Source organism: Cydia pomonella, chromosome 14, assembly GCF_033807575.1.
Source record: "Cydia pomonella isolate Wapato2018A chromosome 14, ilCydPomo1, whole genome shotgun sequence".
Lineage (NCBI taxonomy): Eukaryota > Metazoa > Arthropoda > Insecta > Lepidoptera > Tortricidae > Cydia > Cydia pomonella.
This window is the reverse complement of record NC_084716.1, coordinates 1,934,112-1,955,131: the sequence shown is the minus strand read 5'-3', so window position 1 is coordinate 1,955,131 and position 21,020 is coordinate 1,934,112. Positions and strand designations below refer to the sequence as shown.

Below are 21,020 nucleotides of genomic sequence, written 5' to 3'. Positions count from 1 at the left end.
CATGGAGTACGCAGCTACGGAACACCAACGTAGGTGCTACGGCGTAGAGGACTCTGAGGCGTAGCAAGCTACGAGCTACGGTATGTCTCTACAACAACTTCACAAAGAGTGAGGCTGAGCGGACGTCTCCTCTCATCTTCGCTTATCTCCATGTGTGTGTGCGAGCGGAGAAGAGATGTTCATCTCTCATCATGCAAAGAATCACCTCAATGCAAAGAAAGCATGTATTTTTTTAACAGTAAATCAAAATCAAATAAAAGTTTATTACTGGTACCAGCCGTACCAGCCCGAGATACCCTTCACATTTTAACTTTTTTTTTATGATATAGGAGATTAATGAGCAGACAAATTACATGCTGGTAAGAAATTACGTTCGCCCATGAACACTTGCAATACCAGAAGGGTTGGATTTAAGATGAGAGTACGCTCTTCCTTTGAAGGTTTGAAGGTCGTTATCTGTCCAGAAATACCATGGGCGATAGTTTATTCTACGCTGTGCGAAGCAGGAAGTTTCTGGAGAAACGCACAGTTGAGGACTGCCAACCACTTAATTGGTGGAGATGGAAATGTTGCCGTTTAGAGCGATGACGGAAAGAAGCGGCAGGGATTAATCCGAACAATACCTCGGAGCACTCCCAGTTCTAGATGCGGTAGAAAATGCAGAGCCAAGCTACATAATATCTAAGGCGGCAGACCCTCTAATACACACGTAGAACGTTTGTGTGAGAAAGTACTTGAAAAGCAGGATGCTCGAGAAAATAATTAAGTGACTTACCTTTATCTTTGTCGGCATTCTTCTGGTCGAAGAAGCCGGTGGTGAGCGCCTTCCGCTTCAACAGGTACGCCCTCCGCTTGGGCTTTGTCGTCGTGGCCACTGCATTTTCTGCACAGAAAAAAAATAAGTTCAAAATGCAGAAATAATTGTTTCAGTCACAAAATTTATATTTGTCACCAATTTAGCAAGTGTGGTTAAAGTTTTTCCGATATTATTATTATTCTCTTTATTTATCTTTCATCTTAGCCTAAGATTCTTAGGCAAAGTTTTTATAATATGGATATAAAAGTAAAATACGAAAATGATACAAAATACATATACACATTACAAAAAACCTAACCCCGTGCCGCCAGCAGCGGGGCAGGGCCCAAGCTGCCGGTGGTCAGGGCCGTAGAGAGAGGAACCGACGTGCTATACGCGGCGTGTCCAAGATTACCGCCTTCTGCAACCGACCCTCGATCCAGCCACCCAGCGAGTCTCTCTACGCGTTGGCTAGGCGAGATTCTTCGCTATGAGACCGTTCGCTGACTATTATCATTATTATAGTGTTTGACCTCCTTACGTTCGGGATAACTCTCCAACCTCATCTCCCGCCTGAGATATGTGGCAGGGCTACAAAATATTTTCAAGTTCGTTCCACCAGCGGCCGCCCAGCTGATTCTCCCGACCGGGTGTCACGCGTCACAAACAAATCATTTTATTTATACCCGGTGCAAAAACGCGAAAGCTTCCACACACAAACATGTAATTTGAAGAGGCAATGTGACACTTGTTTTGATAGAAAATTGCGTTTGTCGCACGCAGTCGCAGAGTAGGACGGAGGTCGGCAAACTGAAGTTCGCCAGTATGGAGTGTGGAATTAAGAGGAGTGACATCTCTTATGGTAGAACTGTTGCAAAAGTGTCCAGCTGTCAGCTATAAATAATAGTTCCAAATCTCTCCAGAGTAGCGCTAGAGCTAGAGTAGCTAAGAACCTAGGCGCTATTGACGGAGTAAAGTGCGCTGTCTATGATTTGATTTTTTTGTTCAAGTACTCTAGGTATTGTAGCGCCACCTATTTATGGTTTTTTGATGACACTTATTGGTACATGGAGATTTATTTCCTTACCTAGGTATTCGCCAGCTAAGTAATTCTCAATCGAAACTTAAACAGGCCCCTAATGTATGGAAATAATCACGTAACTTTTCGTAGCATTTCTCATTCCGATAGGTACATTTTCTTGCTTGTAGACTTTTAAATACTTTTAAAGTTAGACCAAGGCAAATCTGCGACGATTTTGATAGCACACGCAGTGCAAGTGTTATTTTATAAATTTATACGTCATTTAATAGAAGTTTGATGTTTAAATAGTAAACCTTATTTAATAGAGGTAAGTGTATGGAGCAAGTATGGAGTGGGGAATTAAGAGGAGTGGCATCTCTTATGGTAGAACTAGTGCAAAAGTGTCCAGCTGTCAGGTATAAATAGTTCCAAATCTCTCCAGAGTAGCGCTAGAGTAGCTAAGAATGTAGGCGTTATTGACGGAGTGAAGTGCGCTGTCTAACATTTGATTTAAAAAAAATACGAGTAGGCGCGAAGGGTTATTGTCCCATAGAAAATTTGAAAATCGCACCTTTATCTACTTATAAACTTGTTTGACCAGCTATATTTGTCTGGTTGAACGGATGGTTTCAATCAGCGGAATGCAACTTTCCTTGGTCTTTTAATTTATATGCAATTGCAGGATTTAATTCGCAGCGGGAAAAAATGGGATTTCATACGATTATTTTATTCCTATGAGTAAAATGTTCCTATGAAAACCTATTTTATTCCGGTGCGTTTTTAATTTAATCTATTATATTCGGCATGATTGTAACTTTAATTTGCCAACCAGCGGCGCAGGTAACAGCGTGGTGTAGCGTAGCGGCGCCGCTCGCCACGGCTATTACCTGCGCGCGCTACTATCGGTGCTCACGCGCAAGTCGATCGACAATGTCAGAAATTGATACACTGTGTTATGTCATGTTGTGCGTGATAAAGTATCAATTAATATTTATATAAATCAATTAATATTTCGCGCTTTAAAAAGAAATTTGAACGAAGCACAAGTGTTACTTTGTTTCTACATTAGAAAAGAGACAATAATGCATTTGGACATTTTGGGATTTTGGGAATCTTTGATGGGTCAAAACAACGCAATGGCTTGCAACAGTTGCAACATGGATAGTATAGATACTATAAACAATTTACGTTAGTGTAAGATATATCTCTTCCTACTAACATATGACATAGGACCATCTCATTCGGTCTTGGTATTGTTAATAAGTTTTTAATCATTAGTTTGAGTAAGAATTATCATCACCAAGATGGATTAAGCAGAGTCCATTAGATTGCAGCACTTACAGAAATAACCAGTAAATCCAAAGCGAAAGCAGCAGGCGCGACCGTATAACTGGTAGGAGAATGCCGTGCCCGATGACGAAGGATGGAATCAGCACGCTGGTGTTTTGAATTCTCGTCTAGTTTGAAGACGGTTAAACCATGTTTCATCGTGCGCAACAACTCCCTCACCCAGGGCCTTCTTCCAGTGATCGCAGTCTTTAAGTTCCTTTTCCCAGTCGGTGGGATCGATCCGGAAGGACAACTCTCTCGCTTCGCACTATCCTTAAAACGCAGAGTAAGAATATAACAGTGAGATTCGCACTCGTAGTAACGTTACAGTGATAGCAATGTGTCACAGCATGACACTTGTTGTGTGGGCTGGGTAATGTGCTTTTAAAATAACTACGTGTTTACGTTTGACATCGTAATCAAATGAAGAGATTAAAGAAGAACATTGTGTTTTTTGTTGTGTTAATTAATAGCTGCACATAGTGTTGATAAATACTCTAGACTTTGGACTTCTCGTCTTTACGACTATACTCATGTTATTAGATATTTGTCATTACGAAAAGACTTAGTAAGTAGACTAAAGAAGCAGATATAAGAATTAAGACTCAGATATTCATCGACGATCCGGAACGCCCTAATTGCGGCCAAATTATAAAATCTATTATATACATATAACCTGTAAATATATAGTGACGTATAAGATGTAAATTTTATGAATAAAAAATTGAATTGAATTGACGCACCCACAATTTTCAGGTATGCAAAATCGTAGTCAAAATATCCTACAAAAAATGGGTAGATGTGGCTTTTCGCCAGAGAAGGGTGCTCATGTTTCATTATTCCATGAGAAAAGCGACCTTATTCTCCATATGCATAAGGACCCTTTTATTTACTCTTATCGCACGTAATATGGACGCCGAACGATGGGACCAGAAAAGCTAGTGGAGTCCCAGGTAACATCATACGGTGGGTGTCGCCCACCAGAAAGAGGGGTGAATGACTTAAACTTTTAAAGATATTTTTATATATGTATACACAAAAAGTCTTAAAAAAACTGTATTAGAAAAAAAAAATTGTCATAAGGTGCCATATAATATTTAAAAGTGTGCCCTATAAAGGGTTAAGGGGACGCGCGGCCCACAACTATAAGTCTTTATCTTTAGGTATGTAAACAATGTTTTTTTTACATTTTCGGGTACTTGAAACATTTATCGGTTAATCAGCCAAATAGAAAACTACTTGAATCTGTTCCTCATCGTTCTGGCTTTAATCTATTTTATTTTAATAATGAAATGTTTTCATCTACCCTCAAATGGCTAAATATTCGATCTCGTTTTAGGTTCTTTACTAGGGCAAAGTATTAGCAAATATTACAAAACTAAATTACTATTGGTAATTAACTTATAGGTATTCCTATTAACAAAATAGCACCATTACAGCAGCATCGTTGCTACGTTGAGGAAGTTGTATGACGTAGTAAAACTTCTGTAAATTTTGGCACATTGAGTTAAATTAATTGACTTGAAGAATTTTCTTGCCCAATAAAACATTGTGCCCTAATTGTGGTTTGTTTACATTCTTTTAAATACCTAAAGATACAGACTATAGCGATGCTCCAAGTACCAGTGGACATAATGTTTTGGGCGAATTCGTAGGAGGCTTATGTCCAGAAACGGCAAAGTAATTGCTGCTATAGATAGATAGATCGAATATATCGATGTACTTATTTAATAGAGATGCTCATCACAGTCCCCGTGCCAAGCGTAAGCGTGGGAAAAAGCAGATTAAAGACCGCCATCTGTCATTAGAAATGCCGGCGCATGATTCACGTCGATATGCACGAGATATGACGGATGCTATCTTGTTGCGTGACAAATATTTATAGACACAATATTATAAAGTTTTTCATGATGTAGCTCTTACACATCTGATTTGTAAACAACAGGATTATTTAATATATATAGCGCTTATGTCATCAGAATGTTGCGTGTTCAGATCATGCCGGGGTTACAAATATGGTGATGTCTATTTGAAGGTTGAAATAAGAAAGCAGAGAAACTTAAGAGGGTCCCTAACGCCAATAACCTTCGATCTGAATCCCTTAGTTTTCTAATGTTTTTAGTAGCTAATCATATTAACAGCAACGGCTGTAAGCAATATAGTATCCCATATTTACTTCAAAGTTCATTATCTTCGAGATATTTGGCATCAAAGTTGAAGAAGTTTAGGCCAAAAAACTGGTTTTCTGGCCATACATTTTTTGTTAATTATTTTAATATTAAACTCTCTGACAAATTTTTAGAGGCGTCAAAGACGAACCCATATATGTAGATCTCATATATGTAAGATCCTTCATAGCAATCTAGTTACGAAAATAGTGTTTGTTTAGACAATGTTTATAAAAATCATAAAAAAATAAGTATTAATTTCTTTTAAACTCCGGCAGACAAAAATGGAGATAAAAGATTAAATAACCGATAGCCGTTTGTCTTATAATTATATCTGTAGTACAAATAAAGGAGTAACGACTCAAAACTCGCCAAAAATCGATGAAAACCGCGGGAAGCCCCTTAATCAAGAACGTGTATCGCTACACTCATCAGGAGACAACTAAAGAGCGAGCCATGCGTAGGGCCTTCGGTAGGCGCGCGGAATTCTGATAATACTTAAGTTGTCCCTATAGAGTATGTTACGTATCTTGTCTTTTGGAATAAGCGTCACTGTATTATGCCTAATTGAATGAAAATTGCTTAATGTATGATATACACAGTTAATAATATAATAATAATTCAGCATATAACCGTCCCACTGCTGGGTACAGGCTTCATCTCATGCGCGAGAGGGCTTGGGCTATAGTCCCCACGCTATCCCAATGCGGATTGGGGACTGCACAAACACCTTTGAATTTCTTCGCAGATGGATGCAGGTTTCCTCACGATGTTTTCCTTCACCGAAAAGCTAGTGGTAGTTATCAAATGATATTTAGTTCATAAGTTCCGAAAAACTCATTAGTACGAGCCAGGATTTGAACCCGCGACCTCCGGATTGAAAGTCGTACGTCATATCTACCCGGCTACCACCGCTTATGAAATAAAGAATGTTAAAAATGCATGAAAATAGGTCTCGTTGGCTTTACTCATGAATCTGATTCGTTTGACGCCACCGGAACCCTGCGTACGATGTACCATCCGCACTGTTTGCTGACAATTTTGAACCTTATGGCAAAGATGTAAGGCCCATCAATGATCAGTTAGTTATGTTTGTACGTAGGCATATATTTACACCAGCATTGTTTACAACGGACGTGTCATATTTTTGACAGGTTGGCAGCACCGGCAAAGATACCGGCCGTTAGTACCATAGACTTCGCTCCCAGACTTTGCTTTATGAAGATTTTTTAAGATCATGAGATAAAGAATCTAGAGTCGGTATCGGTGAAGCATTTTTATAGGTAAAGAGATGACATTTTTTATAAGTACCTACAAATAATCGTCGAACAAAACAAAACGAACTACATTAAATTCTAATTTGTATAGCAGAATGCTGTTTTGCTATGCAATTAGTTTTTAGGTTCGGTTAGTATTTTTAGATTTTCAGTTAAATACTAGCCGTAAAAGATTAAGTAGGTACCCACAAAAACGCTTTACCGATACCAGATTCTAGAGTAGGTATCTACATATAGACGCACTTCGAAAAATATTGGGAACATATGAGTTTCTTCTTTGTTGATATTTTTTATGAGAATAATCCTAAAACAAGCGGCAGAAATTTCATACTTGCAGCTTTCTACGGCTTTGGTCGGACGGACAGACGGACATGGCGAAACTATAAGGGTTCCTACCCACTTGACTGTCCTACTGCCCGATGCCCCAATGAGTATCGGTAATGGCGTTTAATCCCTCAATCAATTCAAAGAAATTGACAGTTACTGCAGCGGCATCGACGCCGCCGCAGTAACGTCGCAACAGCCATGCAGCTGCAAAAGGGTTGTTTCCATCTACAAATCTTAGGGCAGAATTGTATCCCAATAAATTCTTATTTATTATAAGAACATGTTAAACTACCTTTAGTGGACCTCTAATGAGCATATTTTTGTAAATATTGAATGTAAAATATCTTTTAACACACGTCACGTGACCCAAGTCGAAACGACATTGAAGATTCTGATGACGTCACAACTCTCGGTTTGATACTAGGGTATAACCGCGAAAATCGAAGTTCGTCAATTGCGGACATTTTTCTCTGTCACTCTAATTACGTCATAGTATGTACATAGTTAATAGTTATGTGTTATGTGTCAAATGGTAAACTGTGACGTCACACAATTTAAAAAAAGCCTTTTGAGCGCGAAAGCATGTCTCAAAATATATTTTGTTAATCTAACATATTTAAAGCCGTTTTTAGGGTAAAAGTTGAATTTTAGGGCAACGTTTGGTTAATATAGAACGAATTACAAGCGTTTGAAAAAAATTGGAAACAACCCTATTATCGCCCGAATGCCACATTTAGGGAGTGCCAATAGGTCTGAATCTGGTGACCGCAAGTCATATGTTCCTAATAGCTTGTAGATCACTCAGTGATCAAGGTGCGTAGCTAACGTGCCAATCGTTAAAGCTCCTTAGCGAACGAAACGCAACAGTCACTGTCATACTAATATTGAAGAGTGATAAATGACTACGCTACGCCACGGAGCGTTAACGATTGGCACGTTGGCTAAGCACCCTGTGGTTAGTACAGATAACGCTAAGAATCGCGCATACCAAAGATTCTTGCTAAATATAAACAGCTAAAGACTAAAGGAAACAAGTACGCGGGTGTACTGTTCTAATTTAAACTTAATTACAATCGGGTGAAGGACCAAATTCGAGTGAGGGTTCGGTGTTGATGTGTTTTTGTTTTGTTACTGTGCATACTGGTGACACACTGTAGTGTGGAAGTTTGTAATGTCACGTTGGGATACACGGTATTAAAATGCCGTGCATATTAATAATACCAATATGTATTTAAATTGTAATATACTGACGATCATATTATAAAATCGTGTAGACATAGCATAATTTATACTGTAATTATTTCCTTTATTTCTCTTTCTTTTTAGGATGAGGTTTTTTACAATATGGATATAAAAGTAAAATATGAAAACACATTAATAAACAACAATACAAAACACATATAAACACATTGTAAAAAACTTAATCTAGGGTGCCGCCAGCAGCGGCGCAGGGCTCAAGCTGCCGGTGGTCAGGGCTGCAGAGAGAGGAACCGCCGGACTATACGCGCCGTGTCCAAGATCACCACCTTCGGCATCTGACCCTTGATTCAACCACCTAGCGAGAGTCTCTCAAGGTGTTGGTCAAGACTCCTCGCTATCAGACCGTTCGCTGAAACGACTATCGGGACAATGATCGTCGAATCAACATCCCACATGGCGGTTATCTCGTGAGCCAAGTCTAGGTACTTACTGGACTTGTCCTTCTCGGCTTTCACGAGAGTCTCATCATGGGGGATGGTGACGTCGACGAGCGCGGCCCGGCGTTGCGATATCTATTATTATGCATTTACAATAAAATTATTTATTCAGCTAAGTTACTCCCTTAGCTCATGTAGCTACTTGGTATCATAACAAGCTCGAGTACTACCAATCTAACAATCAAACAAGTCTAAAACATCTAAACAATATCTTCCTCAACCCGTCAATCTTGTTTTATATTGAGTTACATAAAAAACGTTATGTTTAATGTTTATGCACCTTCCTGTTCCAACATGACATTTTGCTCAAAATATTCAACTTTCAGAATGACGGGATTAGGGTTCCCTGATGTACGATAATTATCATACATGTACGATAATTTGGGCTCCGGTACGTTGTACGTTCCAAAGAGCATTATCGTACGCACAAGTACGATAATTTCAGCCCTTGGACGATGCCACCCAAAAAGTCTAGTGTTTGAAGCAGAATATGAAACTTTCACTAAGATATAAGCGCCTTTTGGGTGAACGGCTGCTTGGTTTATGTCAAAAATTTCGAAATTTCCTGTAAACCGTTTAGATTTATCACAGGAACACAAACATGAAATTGATTTTTGCGCAATTTAGACGAAAATGGCGTTTTCTTTGATTACACATTGGACAATGACGAGTAAGCTTATTTTGTAAGAAATTTTAGGGGTAATGCCAAGGTTACACAAAGACTTTCAGCAATAGTTCACTTTCGCATCCTTAGCTACTTCGGTCACGTTACGCGCAGGCTTACGCCATAGATCTTATTGTTCAGACCAGAGTGGATGGCACGAGACCCAGATTGGTCTGGCCTAGTGGATAGTGACCCTGCCTATGAAGTCGATGGTCCTGGGCTCGAATTCCGGTAGATAGTATGTGTATAGTATATAGTTCTTTATTGCATAATCGTGTTACCGAGATGTTATGTAATTACATGTGTAAATTTCTTATTGGTGCTTGTCAGATGCCTGATAACACGACTCAAGGTCGTATAAAGCTATCAAAACCAATTCAAATTGAGCAGAATCAGCCCCCTGATTACATGTTGGTGTTAATAGAGAGTTCAGGCCAGTTACTAAAGAATGAGATCTATTTTAAGACTAGCTTTAGAATCGCCTACGCCTGGATTCTTGATAATGCTCTAAACGAGTTTTTTGTTTAACGTCAAAAACTGTTATGCTCAGATGTGATATTCGAGTTTTTGTAAATTAGAATTTATAACAAACAATAGGAAGAAAAGCTGTTATCAACAGCAATGTTATGATTTGTCTTATTGTCGAGTCAAATAGGATCCCAGTTGGGTGTGTTATGTGAAGGGCTATCGACACTTGACAGTCAGAAATCTTAATATTCACATTTGTTTCCACAAAATATTGGAAGGGGTTTTAAAAGATTACACTTTTAATTAATGTACTAAAAACAAATGAAATAAAATAGTTTGTAGGCACCTAATATATATAAGTAACGAATTAGATAAAAGAAACACAAAACAAAGAGGTAAGTATACTCGTAGCACCTTAACTCTGTTCAGCAACTAAGAAATAACCTCTTTTGTCTTCTGCATTAAATAGTGCGCAAAAAGCTATTTTGTTTCCCAACAGTAAGTCATAGCATTTCTTATAAATGGGTCATGATAAACAACAAATAGATTGCGCATTTAATTATAATCAATCAATCAACGCTAAACGTACAACGTCATCTGAAATAACGTCGACATACGTAAGGCACATTTGGTAGTAAAAGTGCTCTTTGGTTTGTCACTGAAAATTCATTCGTTAAAACATACTATGTCCAAAAGAGAGGTATGGGCATTGTGAATGTCATCTCGCTTTGTGTGGTAGGGCACAGCCAGTGGATGTCATTCCAGATCTAGAGCAGAGCCTAACTGGGGAAGTACCTCCACCTTGCAGAAAACCGCAGCCAAATAACACTAGACCCTACTCATAGTGTTGTGTTCCTGCCGGTGAGTAAGGTTGCCAGAGCTCAACTAGGGGGGGGCGCGTTTAGGGTCGGCAACGCGCATGTAACTCCTCTGGAGTTGCAGGCGTACATAGGCTACGGAGACTGCTTACCATCAGGCGGGCCGTATGCTTGTTTGCCACCGACGTAGTATAAAAAAAATACTGCTGCAAAAATCATAAAAGTTCGTAAGTCCGTCTTCGTAAGTCGTAAGTGTAAAAATTGTAGTTATTCTTTGACTTTACGGATATAATAGTCGTTACTACAATATTTTAAATTAAAGGAATAATGGGTACTCGGACCTGCGACCATTGGCATACCTGGTAGAAGAGAAGTCTCAGTTGGCAGAAGCGATTGGAACGGTGTTCCAATGGTCACAGGTTCGAACCTGCAGGACTCGAGTCCTGCAGGATTTTTTTAGGAGTCATTTTTGTAGGTGATAGCGCGATTAAAATAGTGTCTAATCTTGATCAGATGGCTTTAAGTGTACTAAAAAGTGGCTGTGACATAATCGGACAGACAGCCGGACATGACGAATCTATAAGGGTTCCGTTTTTTGCCATTTGGCTACGGAACCCTAAAAACCATGCATAATGCGGTTACTGAATAGGAAGCATAGAAGCACATACATATTAAATTCTTTTTTTTCTGACGCTTACCAAGTCTTGGCGATTTTAGGTAATTCCCCATACTCCCACACACGTAAATACAGTCCAGTTATGACACACTCGACACACACTTCGAATTGTTTATAATTAATTGCCACAAAGGCACAGCACCGTATAAAATACTATAAACAATTAAGACACCTACGTGCAGATTCTATCAAAAATAATAGATTATAAACCGTCTATATGAAAAAGCGTTCACATACAAAGATATATCGTGTAAAGATCGACTTTTTAATTTGGAAACGTAAGAATTGTACAATGTCTTGTGACTCCTACTATAGACTATTGATGCCAAGTATTTGGATACAGTGTGCGTGTATATAAGTAACGCAGTGTTATGTAATTGTCTATATACACATGTAGACATCTTAATTCTCGATTTAGAATTAGAAATATGATTGAATACGATTATTTAAGTGGAATTTTTACACGTTTTAACCTCCCAGACGCCTTTATAAAGGACAAACTTTCACTGAACAAGACATGGTTCCAAATTCAAAAACAAATCATCCCTTCTGGGATCCTGGAGGTTAATCAAGCGTGAAAAAAGTGACATGAGAAAAATCACACGGAAATAGAGTTACGAACTGATTCGAACTTTAAGATACGTCTAATATGAGGTTATTAAATGGCTTCAGTCCATTGGGACGATTGCGCCAGTGTCAAGGTATTAGGAGCTTTAAATAAGACTAAAATTGTACGGTTAGTACAAGACAGTGTACGGTGATTTTATTAGTTCTTTTAAAGCGATAGCTGATCTTTACAAGTAGCACGTGACCGGCCGTTGACTCTAAAATGGTGACTGAACACGTTTCACTGCACACTACCACATTAATGTACTGTGTAATAAAGCTTTCGATATAACAATATTAATGAGAAAAATGGCGCTCGAACCGGAAGTCTATAGATACGATATGGATGGGATATGTCAGTGTCAAAAGTGACGTTTCTTCAAACGAAAACGTCACTTTTGAGACTGTCATATTATATCCGATCCATATCGTGAACAGACCTAATATTTGACGTATCGGACTATATGTAAGTATATTTGTATTACGTTCTATTATTTAGTAATTCTTATTAATTGTTAACTATTTTGTTAAATAACAATAAATAAAAAGAAGTATATTTGCTAGAGGAGACTCCAACCAAAACGTTATTAGATTAGGGGGCGTCCATAAATTACGTGAGGTGTTCAAGGGGGGGAGGGGGTTAAGCTTAATCTTACCAAATCTCACTCTGGGGGAGGGGCGTTTTTAGCAAATATCACGTAATTTTTTTCATAGTGGAAAAAAATGTAAATTTGCGTGGAAGTAAAGTTGAATAGGATAAAAAATTTTTTTAGAAAACAATAGCAAATTTCACAAAATAGTGTTTGCCGTATCTGCCGGGACCCCGCAGAGCAGCACAGTAGCCCTTCGATTGTTTAACAGTTATCGACCAGCCGTATCGACACGTGTGACAAACGACGCAGCGTAAAGAGCAGAGTAGGTAATAGCTAAAATAAAAAATCTCACGTGAGATTAGGAGGGGGGGGGGGGCTTAAGAAAAACATGACGAAATCTCACCAGGGGGGGTGGGGGGGTCAAAAAATTCTCAAAAAAGCCTCACGTAATTTATGGACGCCCCCTTATAGTTAGCTCGATTGGCAAAATCAGGAATGCATGTCTAATTTTAATTTACTATATCGTTTCCCTACCTACCCCATCAGTATAATTTGAATATAAAATAGCTAGTAATATAGCCGAGGGATCAAACGAGTAAAATCTTAATATATTTTCAGAGTAATAGGATTGTTTCCATCTACAAATCTTAGGGCAGAATTGTATCCCAATAAATTCTTTTGAATTAAAAGAACATGTTAATCTACTTTTAGGGGACCTGTAATGACCATATTTTTGTAAATATTGAATTTAAAATATCTTTTGGCACACGGCACGTGACTAAACTCAAAAGGCGATAAACAACAAATGAAAAATGTCAGTTGCCAGTTCGTATCTTCTACGTGTGTATGTAGGTTATGTGTCAAACCGTAAACTGTGACGTCACACAATTTTCAAATAGCGTTTTGGGCGCGAAAGCTGCAGCATCTGTCAAAATATATTTTGTTAATTTAACATATTTAAAGCCGTTTTTAGTATAAAAGTTGAATTTTAGGACAACTTTTAGTTAATATAGAACGAAATACAAGCGTTTGAAATAAAAAAGCGGTCAAGTGCGAGTCGGACTCGCGCATGAAGGGTTCGGTACCATTTGAGACGTATAAAAAAAATCTACTTGCTAGATCTTGTTCAACATTTTACCACTTTGGACACACATTTTACCACTTGCGCAAGTGTCTCTTGCGCAAACTATTCAGTTTAGAAAAAAATGATATTAGGAACCTAAATATCATTTTTGAAGACGTATCCATAGATACCCCACACGTATGGGTTTGATGAAAAAAGATTTTTTGAGTTTCAGTTCTAAGTATGGGGAACCCCCAAAATTTATTGTTTTTTTTTTCTATTTTTGTGTGAACATCTTAATGCGGTTCATAGAATACATCCACTTACTAAGTTTGAACAGTATAGCTCTTATAGTTTCGGAAAAAAGTGGCTGTGACAGAATCGGACAGACAGACGGACATGACGAATCTATAAGGGTTCCGTTTTTTGCCATTTGGCTACGGAACCCTAAAAATTGGAAACAACCCTATTGAAATAAAAGGTCGAAACCCGCTCAATGTCCACATCTCGCCGCGAATTTCGCGAGGCGTGCAACATCTTTTGTTTAGGCTCTTTCGTAAATCAAAAATGTCAATGTCATTATATTTCCCCACTAGTGAGTTGGAAAGCCGATTACCATTCTCAATCGTAAAAAGATAAAAGCAGGATCGTAACTATCTGCTATTTTGGGACACAGTGACGTCACAAACCACGTCACAATCTGCTACTTTATTTACACCGCAAATCTTTTTTAAAACAATGTACGTTTTATTTACGATGTCTGCGGCCAATTGTCTAACGATAAAAGCAAAAAAAGATGATCAAATATTCTAGAGTGCTCTCGTGACGTCACGCGACGCGTCATCGTTGCGTAAGCGCATTTATTTGGTAGCCATCTTGGAAAGCTTGTCGCCGTGTCAGCGTATTTATAGAGAATTGTGGACTGGGTCACCTGCGGGATCTGTACGACCTTTTGTAATAGCTAGTGACATATGAAGCGGTGGTTTCCTAGTGGTTTTGACGCCTGACTTTCAATCCGGAGGTGACGGCTTCAAATCCTGGCTACTACCAAAGAGTTTTTCGTTTTCATGCCTTATGTGCAGAATATAATTTGATATTTACTACTAGTTTTTCAGCGAAGAAAAATATCGTGAGTAAAGGATGAGTCACGCTCGACCGGGCTGTGCCCGGGCCACGTCATTTTCTATGACGGCTGATCGGTGATCACGTGGTGCTTTCCATATAGAAAACGAAGCGCCGGAAGTTCCGACCCGGCTCCGGCCCGGTCTAGCGTGGGTCATCCTTAAACCTGCACCATATTTCCGCAAAGAAGTTCCATTCGAAGGTGTTTGTGAAGTACCTAGCCCGTATTGGGCCAGAGTAGAACTTAGTTATCGTTCAAGCCCTCTCGCGCATAAGAGGATGCCTGTTCTCAGCAGTGGGACGTATATAGGCTGAATTATAATAGTGTACGAGCAGATGTGTCTGGCAGATTAGTAGTATGGCAGAACTTAAGCATGTGTCAGCTGGAGGTCTGCCTTCAGACACATCAGGCAGTTATGCAAGTTTTAAAATGTGTTGTATATTTTAGTAGGCATTCTGTCATAGTAGAAACTTAAACCGGTAGACATCAATTTCAAAAATTTCAATGTGAAATGTTTCAAAGCGTCTAACGGCTTTTAAATCTGCAAGAGGGGGTTTTTTATAACGCGTTCCTGCGTTTTTACATCCCCGACGCACTGCAGTACCGTGGCAGCCCCATCAGCATCCTGATGCTGATGGGGCTGCCACGGTACTGCAGTGCGTCGGGGATGTTCACGGAGGCATACACGGACGATTTTCATGCCATTATGCGCAAACGCGTCGCGTCCCTGATGCGTCGTGTTCGTGGTAGCCCCAACAGGCTCTTGAGCGCAGTCGCAGGGGCCCATGACAGCCCGATATTTGGCCACTGGGCGAAATCTCACGCGCCACATGCCAACTACGACAAGTAATTAGTTTAATATAATGTAATTGATAATTTTAATTTAATTTATTTGATAATTTTAATGTAATTTAATTGATAATTTTGATTTAATGTAATGAATAATGTTAATTTAATTTATCCGTATTTTTAATTTAATTTAATTCATATTTTTATTTTATTTTTTGTAATTTATATGTAAATATTTTGATTGTTTGTTGTTTTGTGTTTTTGTATTACCTATGGATCTTGTCCGAAATAAATGCTTTTTTTTTCGGCAGTGTGAAGTCGGTTCATCGTTTAAAACGATAACTATTATCTATCAAGCCATTTTGGCTTTAGCCTATGACATATTGGACTTATTTTGTCATTTAAAAAAGTTTTTCCCAAAAAATTAAATTTTTGGTAGAAGCTTTTATCACTGATTGTACTGTTCTATCCAAAGACAACTATTACTAATTCAGACAATTCTAACAACCCCATACACAATTAGTTTGCTATGTTTTATTTTATCACATAGTTCCCATAGCTCCTGTCTCCATCACCAGATCAGCTTTATGTCATCATAATATTACATTGTCATCCGATCTACATATGTAATTATGTATGAAAATTAAGCTTCTAAGAATTGATCCACACACACTAACTAACATATGTAAATATCTACATAATGACTAACAGGGCAAGTTAAATACAACTTTTTAACAAATAATAAAACCAACTTCAGAAATTACCAAAAGCGCCATACATGTACCTATAACATTTGAAGAGTTCCCTCGATTTCTTCAAGATCTCATCATCAGACAACGACTGGGTGCCAACAGGACCATCTCGGGGTTATACCCATTCGATTAAAGAAAAAAAATTGAAAATCGGTTCACGATTCTCGGAGATATCGAGTAACATACATACAAAAAAAAAACAGTCGAATTGAGAATGCCAGCACTCAATCTGTCAAAAAATGCATAGCCTAAACGGCATGCTACTTTTTTAGGTCAAAGGAAGTACTAAAGGGGTGTTGCACTCTCTAACATTTTCATTTCGGAGAGAGGATAGTTAATTCAGATACAGAAACGAAAACTGAAATCTATGTAGACGATAAAGTTTAGTTTTGTGCAAAAAAAAAGTTATTTACAAACGCAGTTTAATGACAAATTTTAATGCGCGCCCTTTTTTTATCAACATGGATAATTACCGTTTTGCCAACTACTTACGGATTTGAATTTCTTTATTTTTTATCGATCGCTTTGATATTTGTGTTTGATAAAGCGATATAATTATCGCGAAATAATTTTATTGCAAGTTATTTTTATAAATAAGGAGGTTTTTGGTAAGATTTGAGATAATGTAAATGTTTTCTGTGTCTGTAATTTCCCGGTTATTGCAACAACAAATACATCAGTCTCGCCAATAGACCAGCGGTTGAACAAAAATGGGTTTCGATAATATTAAAGTTTTTTCTTTTTTGATATGTCATTGGGAGTATGTTAAATAATACTTTGGTAAAAAGTTAGAAATTTTAAGGTTGAGCTTTCGGTTATATTTAGATATTTTAATTTTTGCTAATAACTAAGTAAATATAGAATTAAAGTTACAGAAAACTTTAGCATATCGAATAACACTTCAATTTATGTACAATTTTTAGTTTTTAGAAATCTGGAACAGCTGCTTTCTGGTAAACGTAAAAACACGAGTTATTTTGTAAATATAGAATTAGAGTTGCTGATATTGCAAAATTACGATATTATCGATCAACTTAGTATTCTAGTAAAAAGTTAGACATGTAGACAATGTGCTTGTCTAGATATTGATTTCAGGTTAAGCAGTATAGCTAATATTGAATTAAAGTTTGTAGAGTTAATAATAATCGATCATCAACAATGATATCAGTTACTAAACAAAAATTTAGAAATATAAAATCACGGCGACACTCATTACTGATATGTATGCATTCCTTGCTTATATAAATACGTTAAGTTTCAAACGCGCGGCAAGTTTGCGCGCGACGCGCGCTGTGGCAGGAGGCAGCGAACAACGGTAGTGGGGAGCGGGGTGCCCTTGACTGCGTTTACGGTCCATCAAAAAAAATCCTAAAGCGTGTTTTAAATTAATAGCAATAGAAAATTGTTATTTTGTTGTTACTATAATAGGTATTGCCCGCGGTTTCGTTCACGTAGAATTCGTTATCGCGTTACATGAATATTATTTATTTATTTAAACTTTATTGCACAAACAAAAAAAAAACACAAATGGCGGACTTAATGCCAAAAGGCATTCTCTACCAGTCAACCATTGGGTCAAATAGAGACAAAAAAAAAACACATTCTCATACAGATGACCACCCTTCCTTGTACCATTTTAAAAGCCAGTTGCAGCTTTGATTTCCCGATTTTTTTCAGATGTTTGGACTTGGTATTTTCCTCGCGATAGTTATTTGTTTTAAGGGGAATGTTGTTGTTAACCGCTAATGCTAATATTGATAACCGATAGTTATATAGAGATACGTTATAAGGTATATGCACCCTCATGTTATTTATTTCTGATAAGAAATAAATGTCAGACAAAATTCACAGTGATACATTTCAAGTAGGTTGCCTTGTAAGATTGCGTACGGATAGTTTTTTTGTTTGTTATTTCATCGTATGATTATGATATATCAAATGAAAGCTTATTTGAAAGTTGCCGTATTAAAAAAGTTGGTCCAGTTAATGGTCGCCTAGATTAACCGATTTTTATATAAAATGTAGGCAACCATGGACTGGACCAACTTGTTAAAAAGGCAACCTAGTACAGTTAGTAATATATGTAGTACCTGGGCGACCGAGCTTTGCTCGGTTATAACTATTTATTGTAATATGGTGGTGATAATCTACATAAACTTAAAAAGTAAAATGTGAACTGACAATTATTATTATTTACAATCGATTTTAACCTTACAGCACTTGTCACAGAGTAACGCCATCTATTGTCGATTTCTCTTATTACATAGGTCTTTTTTTTTACTAAATTAAACTTGTGTAAAACAATAAAAATTAAAAAATTATATATAAACTTGAACATATAAAAAAAACAAAAGTTAGTCACCGGGCGAGATTCGAACCCGTAACACTCGTTTAGCAGTCCGCGTCTTAACCCGCTGGACCAGACGGACACTGGCCGGCAACACGAAATTAGTGACCATATTCTGCGTCGAAAGAAAAACGCATGAAAACTCGAAAACACGCGTTTTCCCAAACATAAGACTAATCTAGATAGATTGTATACCCCCAAAACCCCTATATACCAAATTTCAGCGAAATCGTTAGAGCCGTTTCCGAGATCACAGAAATATATATATACAAGAATTGCTCGTTTAAAGGTATAAGATAAAATAACTTTTCTTTTGATATATCATGTGACGTTTTCGTTTACACACTAAAAGCACAGTGTAAAAAGTAACAGTGGGCCGACGCCTTTGATGTTTGCGTAAATGCCGACACCGCTCAAGGTCTCCGTACCTACCTAGGGTTATCACAGACTTACACAACTGCCCAAAAGAGGATGGAAATGTTTTTAGTTTTCATGTTGTATGATGTATGTGTACTAATTTTACAAATGACGTCCATTTTGGAAATAAAGATGGCGGACGTCACTTTTTTGAAAAAGTCGTCATGGGTGTTGTTTTCTGGGTTTTTAGGGGTGTGGATTTCAAAAATGGCATCTATTTTGAAAATAAATATGGCGGACGCTACTTTTTGAAATGGGTGTCGATGTGTGTAGCCGTGATATAATTATCAACCACCTTTAATTCTAAAATGGTCTCTATTTTTGAAATCTGCACCAACAAGAACCGCCAAAATTGACGTCATTTTTGTAATTGGAACCCCGAGGAACCTCGGAGATGACACCCATATCGATTTTTAAGAAAAATTAATGTCCGCCATCTTGGATTTCAAAATAGACGTCATTTTCGTAATCGGAATCCCGAGGAACCTCGGATATGACACCCATATCGACATTTAAGAAAAAATAATTTCTGCCATCTTGGGTTTCAAAATGAACGTCATTTTCGTAATCGGATCCCCGAGGAACCTCGGAGATGACACCCATATCGTTTTTTAAGAAAAATTAATGTCCGCCATCTTGGATTTCAAAATGAACGTCATTTTCGTAATCGGAACCCCGAGGAACCTCGGAGATGACACCCATATCGATTTTTAAGAAAAATTAATGTCCGCCATCTTGGATTTCAAAATAGACGTCATTTTCGTAATCGGAATCCCGAGGAACCTCGGATATGACACCCATATCGACATTTAAGAAAAAATAATTTCCGCCATCTTGGATTTCAAAATGAACGTCATTTTCGTAATCGGATCCCCGAGGAACCTCGGAGATGACACCCATATCGATTTTTAAGAAAAATTAATGTCCGCCATCTTGGATTTCAAAATGAACGTCATTTTCGTAATCGGAACCCCGAGGAACCTCGGAGATGACACCCATATCGATTTTTAAGAAAAATTAATGTCCGCCATCTTGGATTTCAAAATAGACGTCATTTTCGTAATCGGAATCCCGAGGAACCTCGGAGATGACACCCATATCGATTTTTAAGAAAAATTAATGTCCGCCATCTTGGATTTCAAAATAGACGTCATTTTCGTAATCGGAATCCCGAGGAACCTCGGATATGACACCCAGATCGACTTAAGAAAAAATAATTTCCGCCATCTTGGATTGCAAAATGGACGTCATTTTCGTAATCGGAACCTCGAAGAATCTCGGAGATGACACCCATACCGATTTTTAAGAAAAATGAATGTCCGCCATCTTGGGTTCCATAATGGATGTCATTTTCGTAATCGGCACCCTGAGGACTTTCAAAAATAATGAAAACATCAAATACTACATGATACATATACAAACAGAAGCAAGAAACAATTTCTTGCTTTTTAAAGTCTTAAAATACTCATAATTTCTTAAAATAAGTTATAAAACATGTCCGCCATTTTGAATTTGAAAATTGATATCATAATAAAGTTTAAACAAAAATTAAAATGGTGTCAGAACAACGCGGACCAGATTAAAGCGGACATTCTTGCTAGACATCATACAGACAAGAATTTTAGCAGTTTCTGGAAGCAGACGAGTAAAATGGGTCCTAGGTCGAGCCTTCCTGTGAACGTAATGGGTGAAAGTAATCCGGAAAGAATAGCGGAGCTGTTCAAAGCCCATTTCAAAGTCGAGTCGCCGCTGGGCTCATCAAGGGATCCGCCCATGTCAGTGCAGTTTGGCTCTAGAACGCCTATAAGGTTTACAGCCAGTGAGGTGAAAGCAGCGGTGAAGGGCATGACCCGCGGAAAGTCACCTGGGCATGATTCTCTTAGCATAGAACATCTCCAGTATGCCGGGGATCATTTGCCTAGGGTACTGGCCATGCTCTTCACTCTATGCATTAGTCATAGTTACTTACCTGACGAGATGATTAAAACGGTCGTAGTACCTGTACCTAAAAACCGCACAGGCGATGCGTCGGATATAAGTAACTATAGACCCATCTCATTGGCTACCATAGTAAGTAAGGTGTTGGACA

The 21,020-nt window shown here is 38.0% G+C and overlaps 1 protein-coding gene across 1 annotated transcript in view; it reads right to left on the bottom strand.

Annotated features, from left to right (window-relative positions):
* LOC133524710 (uncharacterized) overlaps positions 1-21,020 on the bottom strand; it is a 98,183-nt gene that overhangs the window by 48,770 nt on the left and 28,393 nt on the right. The window contains exon 3 of the mRNA XM_061860846.1: positions 776-883. Within this exon, the coding sequence (XP_061716830.1) occupies positions 776-883 (108 nt within the window). The remainder of the gene's footprint in view (positions 1-775; positions 884-21,020) is intronic.